This window comes from Vigna unguiculata, chromosome 9 (genome assembly GCF_004118075.2).
Source record: "Vigna unguiculata cultivar IT97K-499-35 chromosome 9, ASM411807v1, whole genome shotgun sequence".
In the NCBI taxonomy this organism is placed as follows: domain Eukaryota; kingdom Viridiplantae; phylum Streptophyta; class Magnoliopsida; order Fabales; family Fabaceae; genus Vigna; species Vigna unguiculata.
In genome coordinates, this window is record NC_040287.1 from 39,022,105 (window position 1) to 39,040,483 (window position 18,379).

At 33.3% G+C, this 18,379-nt stretch overlaps 3 protein-coding genes across 3 annotated transcripts; 1 reads left to right on the plus strand and 2 right to left on the minus strand.

Moving 5' to 3' along the window:
- Positions 1–427: 427 nt before the first annotated feature.
- Positions 428–3,957, minus strand: LOC114162311 (phospholipase D Z-like). Its single transcript, XM_028046156.1, has 7 exons — positions 3,626–3,957; positions 3,261–3,465; positions 2,875–3,076; positions 2,421–2,614; positions 1,787–1,940; positions 1,293–1,457; positions 428–1,080 (listed from the first exon to the last, which is right to left on the minus strand). Exons 1-7 carry the CDS (start codon positions 3,825–3,827, stop codon positions 622–624), a joined length of 1,581 nt encoding a protein of 526 aa, XP_027901957.1. The 5' UTR covers positions 3,828–3,957; the 3' UTR covers positions 428–621.
- A 471-nt stretch (positions 3,958–4,428) lies between these two features.
- On the minus strand, positions 4,429–8,809 carry LOC114162155 (BTB/POZ domain-containing protein NPY1-like). Its single transcript, XM_028045947.1, has 4 exons — positions 8,598–8,809; positions 7,002–7,071; positions 5,565–6,734; positions 4,429–5,233 (listed from the first exon to the last, which is right to left on the minus strand). The coding sequence occupies exons 1-4, from the start codon at positions 8,657–8,659 to the stop codon at positions 4,703–4,705; spliced, it is 1,833 nt and encodes a 610-aa protein (XP_027901748.1). The 5' UTR covers positions 8,660–8,809; the 3' UTR covers positions 4,429–4,702.
- A 3,036-nt stretch (positions 8,810–11,845) lies between these two features.
- Positions 11,846–15,980, plus strand: LOC114162474 (transmembrane 9 superfamily member 8). The gene is made up of 7 exons (XM_028046386.1): positions 11,846–12,123; positions 13,095–13,259; positions 13,543–13,652; positions 13,751–13,856; positions 13,939–14,051; positions 14,141–14,294; positions 14,607–15,980. Exons 1-7 carry the CDS (start codon positions 12,019–12,021, stop codon positions 15,762–15,764), a joined length of 1,911 nt encoding a protein of 636 aa, XP_027902187.1. The 5' UTR covers positions 11,846–12,018; the 3' UTR covers positions 15,765–15,980.
- The last annotated feature ends 2,399 nt before the right edge of the window (positions 15,981–18,379 follow it).

The window sequence follows — 18,379 nt, forward strand, 5'->3', positions numbered from 1 at the left end:
ATTTTTAAAATAGTCGATCGTGTTATTCTTTGAACAATAATTATGTTTTTTATTATAATAAAATAAATAGTTATAATAATATTATTAAAATATTGAATAAACAATAATAATAATAATAAATAAATAAGCATATTTATATTTTCATTCATTTGATTTAATTTAAAACACTCTACTTTTTACTATCTTTTTCTTTAATTTTTCATTCTCCATGTCTTCTATCTTTTTATCCATACAAAATATAAAGATAGGATTAACATTTTATTAAAAAAAAATAGAAATGTATTTTCTAATTAACATTTTATTAAAAGGAAAAGAACTTTCAAATTCATTTTTAAAATATGTAATAAAATATGTTAAACAAAAGAAAATCAATTTTTAAAATATGTAATAAAATAAAACAGAGAGAGTAAAATTGAATTTTTTGAGATTGTTTAATTTATTATTTATTGTTATTACTAATACTTTATTATTATTACAATAAAGAAACGAAGAAAAAGAGAAATATAAATATTCATTCAAATAAATACCAACAACACATTAGTGTTCATCTCATGCTCATTGCATCCTTGTTAAATAAGTTTCTTTTCATCTTTCTGGGACTGATCATCAAATTCTCTCTGATTAAATTGAACTTTTGTGACCTTTCTCCAGTTCTTCTAGTGGAACAGCATAGGGTGAGTTCCAATCAGCATTAAAAATTTCCCTAAGTTGAGAGACGATGGCAGTGTTGTATGTCCCAAAGCTGACACCTGCTGTTGTGTAGAAGTAGTCCCATACAAGGTTGCTAGTCCCAATGTGTGCCCTTACATCACTAACTGCATATTTTCCATGATTCACTCTTGTAAAATCAGGGTATTTGTTTCCTGTTTTACTTCCTCCATGAATAGCAGGTCCTGTCATGTTGAAACCAGGAACCACATAATATTTTATCTCAACTTTCCCAAAGCATTTGTTGTACTTTGAGGAAGAGCAGAGATTGTTGGTGTAGAGGAGAGACTTCAGGTACACATCCGTGTTACTGATGGAGTGTCCCCAATATGCCACCAATAGTTGTACTGTTGCATTCTTCGAAAACACCACCTGCTTGAAGGAAATTTGTTAGAAAGTTTAAGAATTTTTTTGCAGAAATGAAAATCAGTGAGAATAGAGTCATGTTGTGGCACATGTCACTCAAAATGGTACTGAACAACATTGTAAGAATTTCACGAATCTTGATGTTTTGCATTCTATTACAGGCAAAAACAGCAAAAAAGAGTGGAGAAAACACAGGAAGCTATAACAATTGAATTTACCTCTGATATTGCAGAGGATAAGGATGACCAGAAAATTGTTTGGTCCATAAATTGTGACTGACCCAACCAGTCCATTGTACTGATTCTAACTGTCTGCTTATCTCCAACAGACTTGATTGTATCAATCCATGCCTGCTCATCAGCTTGATATTTTCCAAATAATAGCTGCAGCAATGATCCAATGAAAACAAAATAATATTAGAGATTTCTCTGCTAATTGGAGATGGTGCAAGGTAAATTATCTGCAGATTTAAACACAAATTTGGCCATTCCTAGCTCAAGTATGGAAGGGCCCTAAACACTAACCCCCACTTCAATGAGATGCATTGACAAATTTCATTCAATGAATGGGACTAGAAGATCAATCTCTTCTGTAGTAGCACACTTAGAAAATTATTTAAAAAGTACTTTTGTGCTACCATGTAACTCTAAGACAACCCATTTCTTCTGTCTAGGTTCCTCCTGGAAAACAAATAAGTACAAGTAAACATTACCTCTGGGGGTGCAAAGGATAGATAGCTGGCTTGGGGGAGGTTTGTTGAATAGTTATTCCCAGGGGTTTGAAATGAAACCACAAACATGTAAGGGTCAGACAGAATAGGATATCCTGCAACATGAGGAGTCTTCAGATATCGAGGAAGAGGTGACCTGTGAAAAATAATTAGATACTGTTATGAACTAAAAGATGAAAGGATGTTCTTTCCTCATGGTTAGTTTACTGTCTCATCCATTCTAAGTTGCTTGCGGATGTAAACTTATTTACTTCAATCTTCTTGCTTTCCGAAGTTTTCTACACCATTCACCAAGTTGTGCCTCCTGCCTCTCATGCTCATGTTCATGCTTAAGACTACATTTTATTCTAAGTGAAAATCCTAACCAACCTTTTGTCTTCACATAAAAACACACAGTTAACATTGTTCTAACACTTATTCAAGAGTTGCGTGAACAACTCTTTCTTCTCGGAACAAAGAAATTCCAGTGAAGGAAGGAGATTTTGTTGTATATACACCTTAGCTTTCTAACGATATTCAAATATAAACAATAATGAAAATGACATCAAAGTAGAAAACAAAATAGCGAAGCAAATCTCATAAGTAAACTTATTTTTATCATCAGACCCAGACTTACTTGCACCTCTCTTTATGATCAATGAAATGTGACCAGCAAGGAAACTTCCTCTCAACTTGCCACTCTTGATCAAACACTGTTTTCGTGTAAGCTGAAGAGTTGAGGGATGCTAGTGTCCACAAATTGTCAAAGTACACCTCAACCTTTTTAGCTATTTCAGGACAATTAGTAAAGTAAATTCCGAGTTCCTTGACCTAGAGCCAGAAAGTAACAAATAATGAGACAAAGTATCATGGATTGAACACATAACAGAAGTCTACATCGAAGAAAAGAAGAGTTATATTAGCAAAAATATCTACTGAGAAGATAACAGCTAACAGAAAGGTAACTTTAATGATCAATGGAGAAGGTAACAAGCAACATAATGCATTTTGAGTAGAGGGTTGAAGCTTCATAACATACATTAATGGAGGCCAACAGACACTAAAAAGAGTAAACAATCAAACTAAATTACCTGTGTGAGAGATTTCCAGTCATTGTTTGCAGATCCAATATACACATCCCTACTATCAGATATCCAAACTTTGGCATGGACAATGCCAGAGCCCCACCAATCCTCCAGCAGCAATGTCACATTCTCAACATTTGGCCTTCCGAAAGCAAGTTTGGATGGTTCTGAGGTAAAAGTTGGATATACTCCAGAGTGGGACAGTAGCCTACCTCAATACAGTTTCCATTTGAATCATAAAACAAAAGGTTAATATCATCTTGCCTATATATTTTAAACAAAATCATCCATCCATGTTGAAAAACCCCATTTCTGGAGTTAATTGATGTTCAGTATTGAACACAAGTCAGAAACCCTTAAACATGAGCATGGTGAGCCAAATTGAAACGCACCTGATGCTAACATTCCGGTCAGCAGCAGCGTCTAATTCTTGATAAAGAGAAACACCTTCACTGGCACCGAATTCATGCATCTGACGTTGAGTGTAACCATAGTCCCCAGATCGAGGATCGTTGGGGGAAGGTAGAAGCTGCCAGTATTGAGCAATTATGTGAAGCCTCGTGGTGGAGTTTGCAGCCAGCCACCGAAGCACATCCCCTACATTTCAGTTACGAGTCTCAGAACACAAATTGCCTTCAAATGGAGGTTAATTGAAATCTGAGATTAATGTAATCTCCGACTACATAACAATTTCTAAGGACAACACATATTTCTACTGCAACTAATATGAATAATAATTACTATCACTGTTTCATACCAGTAGAGAGGGTGCCAGGAACATTGGGTAGGTGGGGCATATTCGTGGGAATGGATTGCACTAACCATGCTTTGCAGCGAGAAGAAGATGATGCTGATGCATAAACACTGTTCAACAAAATCAATATATAACACACAAAGACACAACGGACACGAATCCTGGGAGTGTGTCTCATGGTTTTCGATAGTGACTGAGATACCATACCATAACCAATAGTTGCAATATAATTTGCTTAGTGCAATGCAGCTACTACTCCCGTTGACTTCAATATTCAGTCAACGGAAACAATGACCAGCTGGATCTTCTTGGAGTATTACTTTTGAGAGTATTGTGCATGTTCAGGGTTTCTCATTATTGCAATAAATAATTCGTAACAATCGTATGATTAAAAAAGTATATTACTTTTAGGATCTATGCAGGCCTTGGCCGTAACTATAGTCAATCTAAAATAAAAGAATAACATTTACCGATAAAAAACTTTAATTTGAACCATCGAATTTTATGATGATTATTTTACAAGTTACACCTTAGACATCATCTTATTAGTTGATATTAATATAATTTTTTTTTAAGAAAAGGTGTATCAATATTAAAATCAATTCCATGTATTTAAACCTTCAAAGTTACGAGCAAAATAATTTTAATGTTTGCTTAACAATGACACCCTTGTGCAGGTGAAAGGATTGCTATTAAAATATGAAGTTTGATTCTAGTACAGGATCCTGGATCTTGATCCAGGTTGGTTCACATCCATCGTTTCTCTTTTACGCTTTTGAAAAAAAATAGCAGAAGAAGCCATGAACTCGTTGCAGAAAAATCAAATAAGTTGTATGCAGAGGGCAATATATTAGGACTACAGAACAGAGCATACACCCAGTGGCATTCTGTACGATGAAAGGTCTTACTTTTACACTTGAATGAAACATAAAACTACATTACATTCTAATCCAATGCTAGTGAACCTTTTTCCTCATTCTGTGCATGCATTGCTAATACGAAAGTAACATCCTACTACCACTTTACACATAGACAGCAATTTGAATCTCCCTCACCTTTTCCAAATAATCTAGTAACTTCCTAAGAGATGGAATGCCTCTGGTGTCTCAAAGAGATGCTATATGATTTGGTGTCACCATGGCCTAAAGAAGTTGGGCTACTAGAACTCCCTGAAGTGTCTGAGCTCCTATTCTCTCCTAGCACTTTTCTCACACTCCATAACTTGTCAAAAATTCTCCTTGATCTTGAAGGCAGCAACTGAAGGCCACTTTTGCTGTTTTTGCTATTCTTCTTACCTAATTTCCCATTTTTATGCAACTCTTCATCCTTGATCCTCAAATGGCTCATCTGGTTATTGAGGGGTTCCATCGTTTTCTTACACCCCTCATCTCGATTCATTGGAGAGCTTGAAGGGTCATACGTGCTATTGTCGCCGAGTGCTTGATAGCTGATAGAAGACCTTACCTGATCAAAGAAGAGAACTTGGACTACAACTCGAAGGGGAAGGTATTCATTCTGTGCAGCATGCATGGAAGCATCTGCTGTCAATTTTCTGACTTCCATCAGTCCACATAGTTTCTTCCTTTCGGCTTTAGTCAATTCTGGATGCTCCTGAACACAGAAGAAGAACATAGTTAATACTGAAATGAATGGCATTAGTTGGGTCAGATAACATGTTGAGGGTGTGTTGAAAGTCTTACATCAACTAAAGATAAAGTCAGGTTACAACATATAAATAAGTACAAACTTCACCTTACAAACTGATGTTATAGGATTGAATTAGACTTAAAGTCCACTTTCTAACATAGTACATGCAATATTTGTTCGTTGAGTATGTTTTATATTTGTTTCTAAACACTTAATTATGAGACAGGTAATAATCAAAAGTTAACAAGTATGCAGGAATGACCAACAAAACCGTGGAGGATAAACAAAATGCTACCTTCAAGTAGATATCTATAGCTCTGTATAGACCATCATGATCTGGTCTAGCGAAACCTGGTATGGATTGTGACAAATCAGCAAAACTAGAGAGGCCAAGATTAGGATCATGTGCAATTTCTCCAAGATAACCATCCACCAACTTGCCAACATTCAATAAAGACCTTCGTGCTAAAACATATTCATCTTCTCCATGTTTCTCCTCAACAACCTCCATGTCACAGCTTCCTTTTTCCATGTATTGATTCAAAAGACCTTGCACCAAATTAACATCATATGTAGTAGTCTGGGGAGACCTTGCTGGAATCAATAAATCTTTCACACAAGCTTCATGCAATTTGAGGCTGATGCTCTTCATCAACTCTTTTGTTGATGACTCATCTGCAGAGACTAGTATGGCCACTCTCAATAGCTTCAGTAAGAAACTACAAGAACAACCAATGCCATTATCATATGGCAATAGACAGACAATTGTTTCTACCACAGATTTAGTCCTTGAGGCATTGGCACCAGAAACTAATGTATCTACAGAATCCGGAATCCATCTTAAGGCATAGGTTTTTAGTGCCTCTCCAATAACAAGACCATCCATTCTTCCCTTTGATTTCACAGCAACCATTACTCGTTTATAAAGATCAATGTCCAGCTCACATATGTCTTCGACCCACCAATCCTTAGGAACAGACTCAATTTTCTCTAGAAATGTCATCTTGTCCTCAACAATTTTATCAGGTTCAGCTAATTTCCTGTTGTAAGTGTAAGACCAAGTGATGTATGCCGGATCCACACTGGTTTTAGAAGCTATGGAGTCTATGCATCTCCCAATGATCTTCAGATCTTCAGACCATGGCAGAAGAGATTTAGAAGTTTGGAGAACAATTATAGAATCCTTCCAGCACCGGAAGATACTTGAGTTAAGAAACACCTCAATCTTTAAAACCAAGTTTCCTCTATCAACATCCTCAGTCATCTCAAGATACTCAGCTGCACAACGAGCAGCTACAACATTGTAAGCATTGAGAGTAACAGTCATCCCATAACAGAATTTTGCACATATTTCAAAGGCCTTTGGTCCTCCAGGAAAATCATCCAAGTAAATATCATCAGAGCTCTCTTCATTAGCTTTTGATACCAATTTTTGTAGTTGGTTGCTTTTTGACAGTAGAGGGAACTGCAACTCTTAAAAGCTCAAAATTAGTAAACAACAAAGGGAGGGCAAAAAGCTAGTTGTGTCACCTAACAACCACAAATAATGCACATACTAGAACTCAAACTTTACCCATCACTACAACATTTTGATAGTATAAGCAACTAACATTTGAATAATGAATATTGCCAAATTATTACCAGATACATTATATTGTAACTCTGGTCACACAAATCATATCATTAGATTTATTGAATAAAATACAGCGCTTTAAATACCAAAAAACCATACCTTGTGAAGGTGAAACGTAACATCACCAACATTAACAGTAACATCTGAAGCCAATTCAGATGACACATACCTACATGAGAATTAAGGTTGGTAAGTAAGTTTGTAAAGGGCATATTTTTGCAGGGAAAACTAAATAGACACAAAACATTGCTGGTGTTCAAAATTTATAAGAGGGTGTGTACATAGTTAACCACATGCCATGTTTGAAACCTCTGTGTCGACTTATGATGGAAAAAGTGATTAAAGTTATGCCAGGAAGTGAGATCCTTCAGCCATAATACTTTAATCAAAATGTGTGCTGTTCATTCCAAGCTTACACATTTTTCTGGTATTAGCATCAATCAAATAGCTCCCGAGGCCAAAAGAGAATCCTTTTCTACATATTACATTTGTTGATTAGCCTATTTTGAAGAAATAATAGTGTTTCTTTCCAACTTCCTAAGAAAACTCTTGAAAAAATAGCAACCATTTCCTTGGAAACAATCTCTGGGAAGAAAAACAATTGTCTGTCACGCCCTCATTGACTTGCAGGGAAGAAAAATGAATGCAAGACAATTTAGTCCCAGTTAATAGGTATTTGGATAAACTTTGAAATTAATATTGATTAACCAAAGATGTCTCCTATCTGCACGCATACAAATACCACTCGCATGCATAAAAGATGACATTTCATTGTCAAGCATGCTTTAGAACAGACAGAAAAAGGACCAAACCTGGTTAAGCTACCTCTTTAAAACATTCCACCCACAAGTGAAACTCTTTAACCTTATTATTATCGGAGAACGAGTCCTTATGCATGAATCCCACCCTAGCAAATTTTCTCAGGGTCCACTGGGACCTCATCTGGATTTTTTTCATCTACCTTTTAATTTTTTCCACATGCACTTACACAAGGTAACAAAACAATAATGAGTTCCCCACCCCAGGAACATGGCATACAAAATCTAGCGAGGCAAAAGAAAACAGACATTGCTGAGTTTATTAATATTGTTTTCTTAAAAAGGCTTGTGTCCAGCCATAATTGAAGATGATGGGTACTCCACATCAGTTTTACCATAGTTGGACCACAAGCTCGTGAAAAACAGCACAGTTCAAACGATGGACCACGATCTCTTTCTCCCACCCTTTTTGGTTACCAAAAACAAAATTAAAATGTTAACACACACTAGAAACAAAATTAGAATGTTAACATTATTCCTAACAAAAGAAAGAAAAAAAAGGTCTACACACTCACAATGTTATGCACTCTTATCCAATCACAGATCATCGCTTATGATAAATTGTTGACTTTTACAAGAACTACCTTAAAAATTTGTATCAACCATGATTTCAGATTGGTTGACAGTGAAAATTTTCTCTGCATTAACATAGAAATTAAACTCTTCTGACAATGGGGTGTGTGGACAAATCTTGAAGTCAACAAATTTCTCAGCAGCGGCTGACTAAGCTTAAACTGTTAAATGCATGTGTGGTGAAATTAAATGAAGGTGTTCTTGAGGTTGAATGGTGAAGAGGGATGCAAAATGCATGCAGGATCTAATCAAGAAGGAAAAAGAGAAGGTGTGGTGAGTCTGCAAGATGAATACTGGCACTGACCTTATAGAGTTTCCATCAGCTTGAAGAACATCAGGCTTGGAACCCAACTTCATAAACTTCATTTCTCTTTTTGCTCTCTCCCAAAACAAAACCAAAGCAAATGTGATTCAGAGAAACACAGTGCAGAATGAAGTTGGAATCTGAAGTCAAGTTTGCATTGCAGGTAAGGTAAAAAAGAAAGAAAGAAAAGAGGTAGACAGGGTGGCACTGCCTCATCCTCAGGTCTGGTTGGACCCTTTTGTCCCTACTCTTTACTCTTTTTATCCACTTTATCCCTGCACATTCCATTCTTGTCCTCTAGTGTTTTTACCTTGGAGGACGATGATGATGCTATCTGTGTCGTCACACGTGCTGTTTTCCATTCTCTGATGACGTAATAACACAATTCTTTCTTCCTCATTCTCTTCGCTCTTTCTTACACCTGCAAGTTTCAACAACCAAACCAAATACCACCATGCTTCTCAAACACTTCACAATAAAGCAAAAACAGTATAGTTCTTTAGATTGATGAAATCTCATAACTTTTAACTATCATATTTCAAACAGTAACAGGTGAAGACTTTAAGATTAATTCCTTATCTAAACTATTATTATGTGTTCTTAAAACTTGTCTTTTAGTTTGAAAAGCTTGAACTTTAAAACTCGAGACATGCCACTTTGCAAACATTGAGAAAACAAACCAAGTATAATGTTGTACCTAATGTTTAATGAGATTTGTTTCTAGGATAATGACCATTTTCAAGCTATGTTCTACTTTTCAACAATTTAAAATAAGTTATTTTAAATATCTTTTATTAGTATAGGTTGTAAAAAAATACAGTGAGAGACATGCTTCGTTCTGATTAAACAAAATAAAAGATAGAATTAATGGAGCATTTTTATGTTAAAAATAACGTGTGAAACTAATTATTGATATTTATAATTCTAAATTTTAAAAAAGATATTTAACTTTTCTTATATGTAAATTCGTTATCTCTTTGTTTCTTGACATTCTATACATTGAATAGACATGAAGGAAGAAATTTATAACATATGACTAAAATTTGAAACTAAAAATGTATAAAATACTTACTTACATGAATAGATCTCTAACATACCTTCTTTATATTAAAATACGTTAGAGTAGATATTAATGATGATTCTATGAGAGATGATACAATAAATATGATAAAAAAAATTGTTATAATGAAGTTCAAATAACTTTAATACTATATTAAAAATAAATTTTAAATAACTTAATTTTACAAAATTCACGTAGACAATAATATTATATATATATATATATATATATAAATTGTTAATGAAAGATATTCAATAATGATAATAAGTATGACTTATCCATTTGGCAAGTTAAATATTTACAAAAGTAAACGTAACGTTGAAGGTTAAATATTTCACAATACTATATAAATAAATAAAAAATGGTACGGTGAATTCGAATTAAAAAATAATATAGAATTGTTCGAGTCCGGTACGAGTTTCTGACTTTACAAACGGGATCTCAAACACCCACTGATTCATATAAAAGTTTTGTCTATTTTTTAGTGATTCAACTTAGAAATCTATATATGAAATGAGATAAAATTAGGTATAAGCGAAAAAAAATTACAAATATTATTTTAATTTTGTAAAGCAATTATATTTAAAAAATAAAGCTAATATACTGTATCAATTATAATTTTCAAACGGAAGAAGAGAGAGAGTAGTGTAAGAAAGATTATCCACCTTTAAAAAGTAATAATATTTTTTAAGGATTAAAACTTAATTATGATTTTTAAAATATATATATATATATAATATAACGAACTTATTTTCAAAATAGGAAATCAAAATTATAGTATTTAAAAATTCACAAAATCAATTTTACTCATAAAACTTCATTTTCGATAGTGACAATCTACCCTCGCCACTTAAGCATTTTAAAAGCTTCACGATAAGTATATTATAATACTGTTTTAGCGATATGTTTCAGAAACTAATTTCATTTAATCACATGGAATTATTGATATGGCAGTTTCTTTGATAAACTAATCTAAAGGTTATAAGAGGCCTAATGAGATTGATTTGTATTTATTTCAATTTATTAAAGTAAAATAAGAAAACTAATATATAGAATTATAATTTTTTGTATTGTATTATGTGAAAAATATAAATAAATAATAATAATATTATTATTAAATAATATATATATATATATTAATTGTTTATTTTGAATAATTTAATATAGGAAAGCAGTAATTATCATAATTTATTTAATAAAAATACTAGTTAACCAAATAAAAACTTAAAAATATTTTTATGACCAAATATTTTTTAGTATATATACGTACATGTATTAAAAAAAAATATAACAAAATAAAACAAAAAAATGGTCAACGATTTCTAACCTTTTTTAGGGAAAAGGCTGATATCCTTCCGTACACCATACATATTCACAACATTATAGTAAAATAGTAATGAAATATATATCACATTTATGTGGTTATTAGCATCACTTTACATTTAAATAAATATAAATAAAATCAATGTAAGTGCAAATAAATATAAACATGCCACCCTATATCATGGAAGGTGAAGCCATATAATTTCTTAAAGTAATATTTTCTTATATTTTATATGTTTTGATATTTTTATTTGTGTAGATAAAATCGAGTGTTCAATGGGATACATGCTATATTTTTGTTCCTGTTGTCAAGTTGTCCTTTTTTGTGCTGATTTGATTTCTTCATTTTTTTTTTTAATTTTCATGAAAAGATAATAAAATAAAGAAAAGACAAAGTTAAATATGCAATTTCAGTTTCCAGACTGTAAAACCATGCCAACACACACCTAAGTGTCACCGCTTCAACTTTGTTTTAAATTATTAATTACGTCACTTACTATGCTAAAAACGATAATTGGTAATAATTAAAAAATAATAAAGAGTGAATTAAAAAGATTTAATTATGATTTTTTTAGTTTGAAAAGTGATTCAAAAAAATTTCAATAATAAATTTAATCTAGAAATATTATTGCAGTGGAAATTGTTACATCATGAAGAAATCAAGTTTCTGAGAGAACTGACGGTGAGAAAGTTTTATAATTGTTTTGAGGAGTGATGAATGTTCTTGCAAATTCTGAGATCTGATTCTGTAGTCTTACGTATTAATGAAGAAGTTAGGTTAATTAATTCTTTCATAATTCCTATTATGCCCTCCAGTCCAAAGAGAAAATGAAAAAATATCAAAACGCGTTGGGTCAGATTCAACTAGAGACACCAACGAGCAACATCATATATAAATAAATGCAGTAACTGTACCTAATTGTAACCGGAGAAAAACAGATTTGGCCCCGAGTCCTCTCTCTGTGGTGGTCGTGACTACGCTTCTTCTTCAAGTCGAAGCGCGTGAAAAAGAGATTCCAGATCTGGATCTCGAACGCCATGGCGGTTTGGAGATCTCTCGCTTTCTCTGCGGTTCTTCTGCTTCTCATCCATGGCGCTCACTGCTTCTACCTCCCCGGAGTCGCTCCACAGGACTTCCAGAAGGTAACCTTTGATATCCCCTAACACATCCATCGGTTATTTTCTCGCCCTTTGATCCGTGTTTGAATCTCGAAAAGCGAGATCTGAGTTTTATTGGATTTATATTGTGATCGATATTAGGTTTTTTTTTTCATGAATTTGTTATTCTTTTTGTTGAAACTGGGAAAAGGAGCTGGAAGTGTGTGGTAAGTAGTATGGAATGTGAAGTTTCAGTTCGCTTTGATGAAGGACTTTCACTTCTTAACCTTGAACCTTTTTTTTAGTGTGTGTGTGTGTGTACTATTGCTAGAGTAAAGGTCTGATTTCTATTACTTCGGATTATCGGTTACAGTTTGGTTATAATTGCAACGATTGTTTTCGTTGATACATCAAGCTTACTATGTCTGTTTTAGTTCTCTAGAGCTAATTAGAGATGGATGCTGGTTTTATTGTATGTGGAACGTTAAAGGATTTTGGAGAATAGGATTTCTTTGTGGATGTGAATTGCTGCAGTACCTACCTTTGGCTTCTTTTCACCTCTTTGTATTGAAAAAAATATTTCCGATTTGGCAGTGATACTACTTGATGTCAAAGGTTAGACTTTACAGTAAAAGAATACTAATTTTCTCTTAGGTTTTGCCTTCTATCATTCTAATGTATGAAACTTGCCTTTACCTCTAGTGTTGCCCTCCTTCCATTTTTATTTGAGGATTTCAGGTGTTTTTAATTACAAAGGATATGCCATTTGATTGTTTTGCATAGTTGAAGTTCTTTCTTATTATCACTTTGTTATCTTGTTACCAAAACTATAATAGTACTTTAGGATGGTAAAGTTTATTTGACTGCTGTCGTGTATCCCCCTTTTAAAGAATTGCCTGTAGTGATTTTTCTGTCTTGCTTGCTTGTAAGGTGGACAAGATGAGGAGTATTTAAAATTCATTATGGATTTGCCTCTCAAGGCCTTCAATGATTTGTTACGTATTTATTTGCTGCAGGGAGATCAATTGCAAGTGAAAGTAAATAAATTAACGTCAACAAAGACCCAGCTTCCATATTCATATTATTCACTTCCTTATTGCACCCCAGAAAAAATACAGGACAGTACAGAAAATCTTGGAGAAGTGCTTCGTGGTGACCGCATTGAAAATTCCCTTTATTCGGTGAGTTTTACTAGTTTAATCTTGACAGTTAATTTTTGTGACAATGAGAATAAATGAATTCTTGGTGATATGTTTCAATTTAGGAACAATTAAGTAATTAAATACTGAATGTTCTGACCATGTTCAGTTCAGTTATTTGTTATGAGTAACCATTTATTGACTATGTGAGTGGTTAACTGGTTATTCATTTCCAAGCTGTTTTTTTTTCTTTTTTAAACTTTCACGAGTTCTCTTAATTTTGTTATGGTTATGAACTATTGTCTGACCCATTGATATTTTGCAGTTTAAAATGCGTGAGCCACAAATGTGCAATATTGTGTGTAATGTTAAACTTGATGCTAAAACTGCCAAGGAGTTCAAAGAGAAGATCAGTGACGAGTATAGGGTGAACATGTATGATATGCCAATAATTGTTTTATCATTTTCAGCAAGTATTCTACTGCAATTGTGATAGGTTTGTTTCTTATGGTAGCTCTGCCTTTCATGCACAGGATTCTTGATAACCTTCCCCTAGTTGTTCCCTTGAAACGAAATGATCAGGATTCTACTGTTTATCAGCTTGGTTTCCATGTTGGACTCAAAGGGCAGTACAGTGGGGTATGTTAACTATTTAAATAGCACTTTGACAATTGTTATGAATGCCAATCATCATTTTTTCTAATTTTGTCTAAATGTGCAGAGCAAGGAGGAGAAGTATTTTATTCACAACCATTTGGCATTTACTGTCAAGTACCATAAAGACGTCCTAACTGAATCTGCTAGAATTGTGGGCTTTGAGGTCAAGCCATTCAGGTTATTCTTTTTGTGCTGTTTCCTTTCGATTGGTTCATCCTGTTGTGGTATTTAGCAGTGACTTTTCTTAACTGGGTGTTTATCTGCAGTGCTAAACATGAATACGAAGGTAAATGGGAAGGAAAAACAACTCGTTTAACAACCTGTGACCCTCATGCTAAAAGCACAGTGGTCAACTCCAACTCTCCCCAAGAGGTTGAAGAGGGCAAGGAAATTATCTTTACCTATGATGTTGAATTTCAGGTGAGTTATTGGAGTCGGAGATGATAAAGTTTTAAATGTTTACTTCATGGTATAATGTGGTAATTAGCATGAGCCAAGAAGTTAGGGCACATGGTTTGAGCGGGGATGCTGGTTTGTGGCTAGGGAGATAAGATGAAAAGTTTAAAATCCCCTTTCACCAATTGGCATGTTTATTATTTTTCATATCGTGATAAATCTTCGTCCTTCTAGTTGAATTCTTCTTTAAAATCCCCTCATTGTTGTTATATGAGGAAATGTGATTGTGGGCTGTATTTCTTATTACCTGCTATTAACTTTGGCTGGCATCTACAGGAGAGTGATGTGAAGTGGGCATCAAGATGGGATGCCTATTTGCTAATGAATGATGATCAAATCCACTGGTTCTCAATTGTTAACTCATTAATGATTGTTCTCTTCCTTTCGGGCATGGTGGCAATGATAATGCTGCGTACACTGTACCGTGACATTGCGAAATATAACGAGCTTGAGACCCAAGAAGAAGCGCAGGAGGAGACTGGTTGGAAGCTTGTCCATGGTGATGTGTTTAGGCCCCCCACTAACTCAGATTTGCTGTGCGTTTATGTTGGAACTGGTGTTCAGTTTTTTGGTATGATGCTGGTAACCATGATGTTTGCTGTCCTTGGATTCCTTTCACCTTCAAACCGAGGTGGGCTGATGACAGCCATGCTCTTGCTTTGGGTTTTCATGGGAATATTTGCCGGTTACTCATCAACTCGTTTGTACAAAATGTTCAAAGGATCGGAGTGGAAAAAAGTTGCCCTCAGAACTGCAACCATGTTCCCTGCCATTGTCTCTGCCATTTTCTTTGTTTTAAATGCTCTCATATGGGGCCAAAAATCATCTGGAGCTGTGCCATTTGGTACAATGTTTGCTCTGATCTTTTTATGGTTTGGGATCTCGGTTCCACTTGTTTTTGTGGGTAGCTATGTCGGATTCAAGAAGCCTGCGATTGAGAGTCCTGTGAAAACGAACAAGATCCCCAGGCAGATCCCTGAGCAGGCTTGGTACATGAACCCAGTTTTCTCAGTTTTGATCGGTGGAATACTCCCGTTTGGAGCTGTTTTCATTGAGCTTTTCTTCATCCTCACATCAATCTGGTTGAATCAGTTTTACTACATCTTCGGATTCCTCTTTTTGGTCTTCATCATCCTCATTGTGACTTGTGCTGAAATTACCATTGTGCTCTGCTACTTCCAGTTGTGCAGTGAGGATTACTTGTGGTGGTGGCGATCATATCTTACCTCTGGTTCCTCTGCACTTTACCTCTTTCTTTACGCAACTTTCTACTTCTTCACCAAGCTTGAAATCACAAAGTTGGTATCTGCGATATTTTACTTTGGGTACATGCTTATAGCTTCTTATGCATTTTTTGTGGTGACCGGTACTATCGGATTTTATGCATGCTTTTGGTTCACTAGGCTCATCTACTCCTCCGTCAAAATTGATTAGAAATAGCATTCAGCGGTTTGGACCAATCTACTATACTTCTTAAAGGTTGAAGAAAGTTTGTGTAAGGATTTTGATATTCAGATACTAGCATGTTCAGATGTAACCTATTTTATATACAATTTTGAACTGTGTCGACAGTGATTTTTTTGTTTCAGTATATTTTAATTGCCCTTGTCGAATTAGGATTCTCGTTTGAATACAGAAGGTTTTAGGTTAGTTGGACTGTCTTGTGTGGCAGATGTTATTAAATTACTACAGCAGTTATCTCAATAGAAGTGAAATATTCCACTATATCTATTTTTGAATATTAATATCACTTTTAAAACATATATGATTATTTTTAAGGAAGAAGTTTGTTGGTATTAAAATAATTTTAAAACTTCATACTGATTTAGTGGACAAATTATATAAGTTTTTTTCATTAAAACCAAATTAAGTCATAAATGAGCTTTATGAGCTTTAAGCACTTCCGCCTAATTCTATTATAAATGGATCCTAAATTTTTTTTATTATGTTATTATTTTATCTTTTTTAATATATGTAAAGGTGCAAAATAGGGTGAATTAGATGTTACGTTACAATAATAGTTATGGTTTAGTAATAATTGTCTCTGACCATTTTTATTAATATCATTGGAGGTAATTTCTACGCAAAAGAATTATGGGTTAGTAATAATATTTTATTATTTATATATTTTTTAATAAAATATATTATATTTTAAATTATGTTTTAAATATTTGATGGTTATAGATTTATATTTGGTGACCTTGATGGATTCATTTATTATTTATTTGTAATTTATATGTGTATTATTTATCGTTGTATATATGTATTATTATTTACTACTAAATATTTTACTATCATCTTATTTATATTTATTATCACTTATTATTAAGTATGATTTATTATTATTTAGTACAAATTATATTATTGTTATTTTATTAAGAAAACAAATAGATTACAATTTATTAATAAGTTCATATTATATATTTATGTATAGGGATGTCAAAAATATCTGTACCCGTGGGTATCCGCGGATAAAACTCGCAATGGGTAAGAAATGGATATTAAAAATGGATACCCGCTATCCGTGGGTACGGATATTTTTGATACCCGTATGTTAACGGGGTGGGTACGGGTATCATAGTATCCGTACCCGTGGATACTCGTACCCGCTAAACTTTAATTCATAAAAATACACTTATATATATATATATGTATATGTGTATATATATATATATATGTATATATATATATATATACATATATATATATATACACACATATATATACACACATTTTGTCCTAATATTTTATAAGCTGCACATTTTGTCTTCTGTCTTCATTCTTCTAACTTCAAATATTGATATGTTGTCTTCTTTCAAGTATATTCCTTGACATTTTTCTCGTTTCTTTCTCTGAAATTGGGCATATACATCAAATCATATATAGATAGTGATGTTTATGATATGCTTGTTGTCAAATGATAGAATCAAAATAAGAATACTTGACACGTGACAGTTGAGGTTTATTATTTGATTATTTTTCAGGAATCAATTGGAGAAAGTGAGCTTGTTGATCAAAACACTAATTAAAGAATTTTCATTGTGTTGAATGTCATCTTATATTTATTTTTATAATTAGTTGGACTTGCATGAACTTGAGTTAGTTTGAAATTTATTTAAAATTTATGACAGATGTATTTTATTTTATTTTATTTATATTTATGATTAAATATTTATTTTTTAAATAATTTTATAAATTTCCGCGAGTACTCGTGGATATCTGCGGGTATGAAAAAAATAGACAGATACCCACATAACGGATAACCGACAAATATAGATACGAGTGGGTAGGATACGGGAGAGCCACTACCTGTACCCTACCCGAGTCACTACCCGTACCCTACCCGCCCCGTTGACATCCATATTCATGTATAAAGATCTTTGTTTTATCATAGATTACTTATTGATTTCTATCAATTATCTTTCTACTGTAAAGAAATATATTTTGGTTTGATTTTGTATGACACAAAGAAATATCTTTTGGCTTTCTATAATACTAAAAGAATTATAAGTTCACTAAAACAAAAGTATAGGATGAAAAACGTAAAAAAACTTACAGAAATATTAAAAAAAAAAGTAAGAGAAAGATGACATATTTTAATTTTATGAAGTAAATAACTTTACTGTTCGAATTTCTTTCCAAAAAAAAAAAATATAACTTTTAACTTTACAGCTTCTGAATGCTAAACAATTAAACATAGTGGTGAGTCCCATCTGAATACCATGTAAATCACTTTAACGTAGTGGTGAAATATTACATGAAGCCTCTGGTTTCATTCTTAATGTCGCGACAAAATATTTGTAAAAGAAAAGTCAAAATAACATTTGCAATGATTCAAATGTTCTCATCTCCCCTGCTCCATCAAAATAACATCGGCAATTAACAAACAATACAAAACCGATAAATTTAAACTAACAATATCACGACCTTAATCTCTAAACACTAACACAGTGTTCCTTTTAGATGATGGCACTGTTTATGTGTATTGGTAAGGACGGATTATTGACTTTGTTTGTGTTCTTTTTCGAATATTTGCAACGGTATATCGG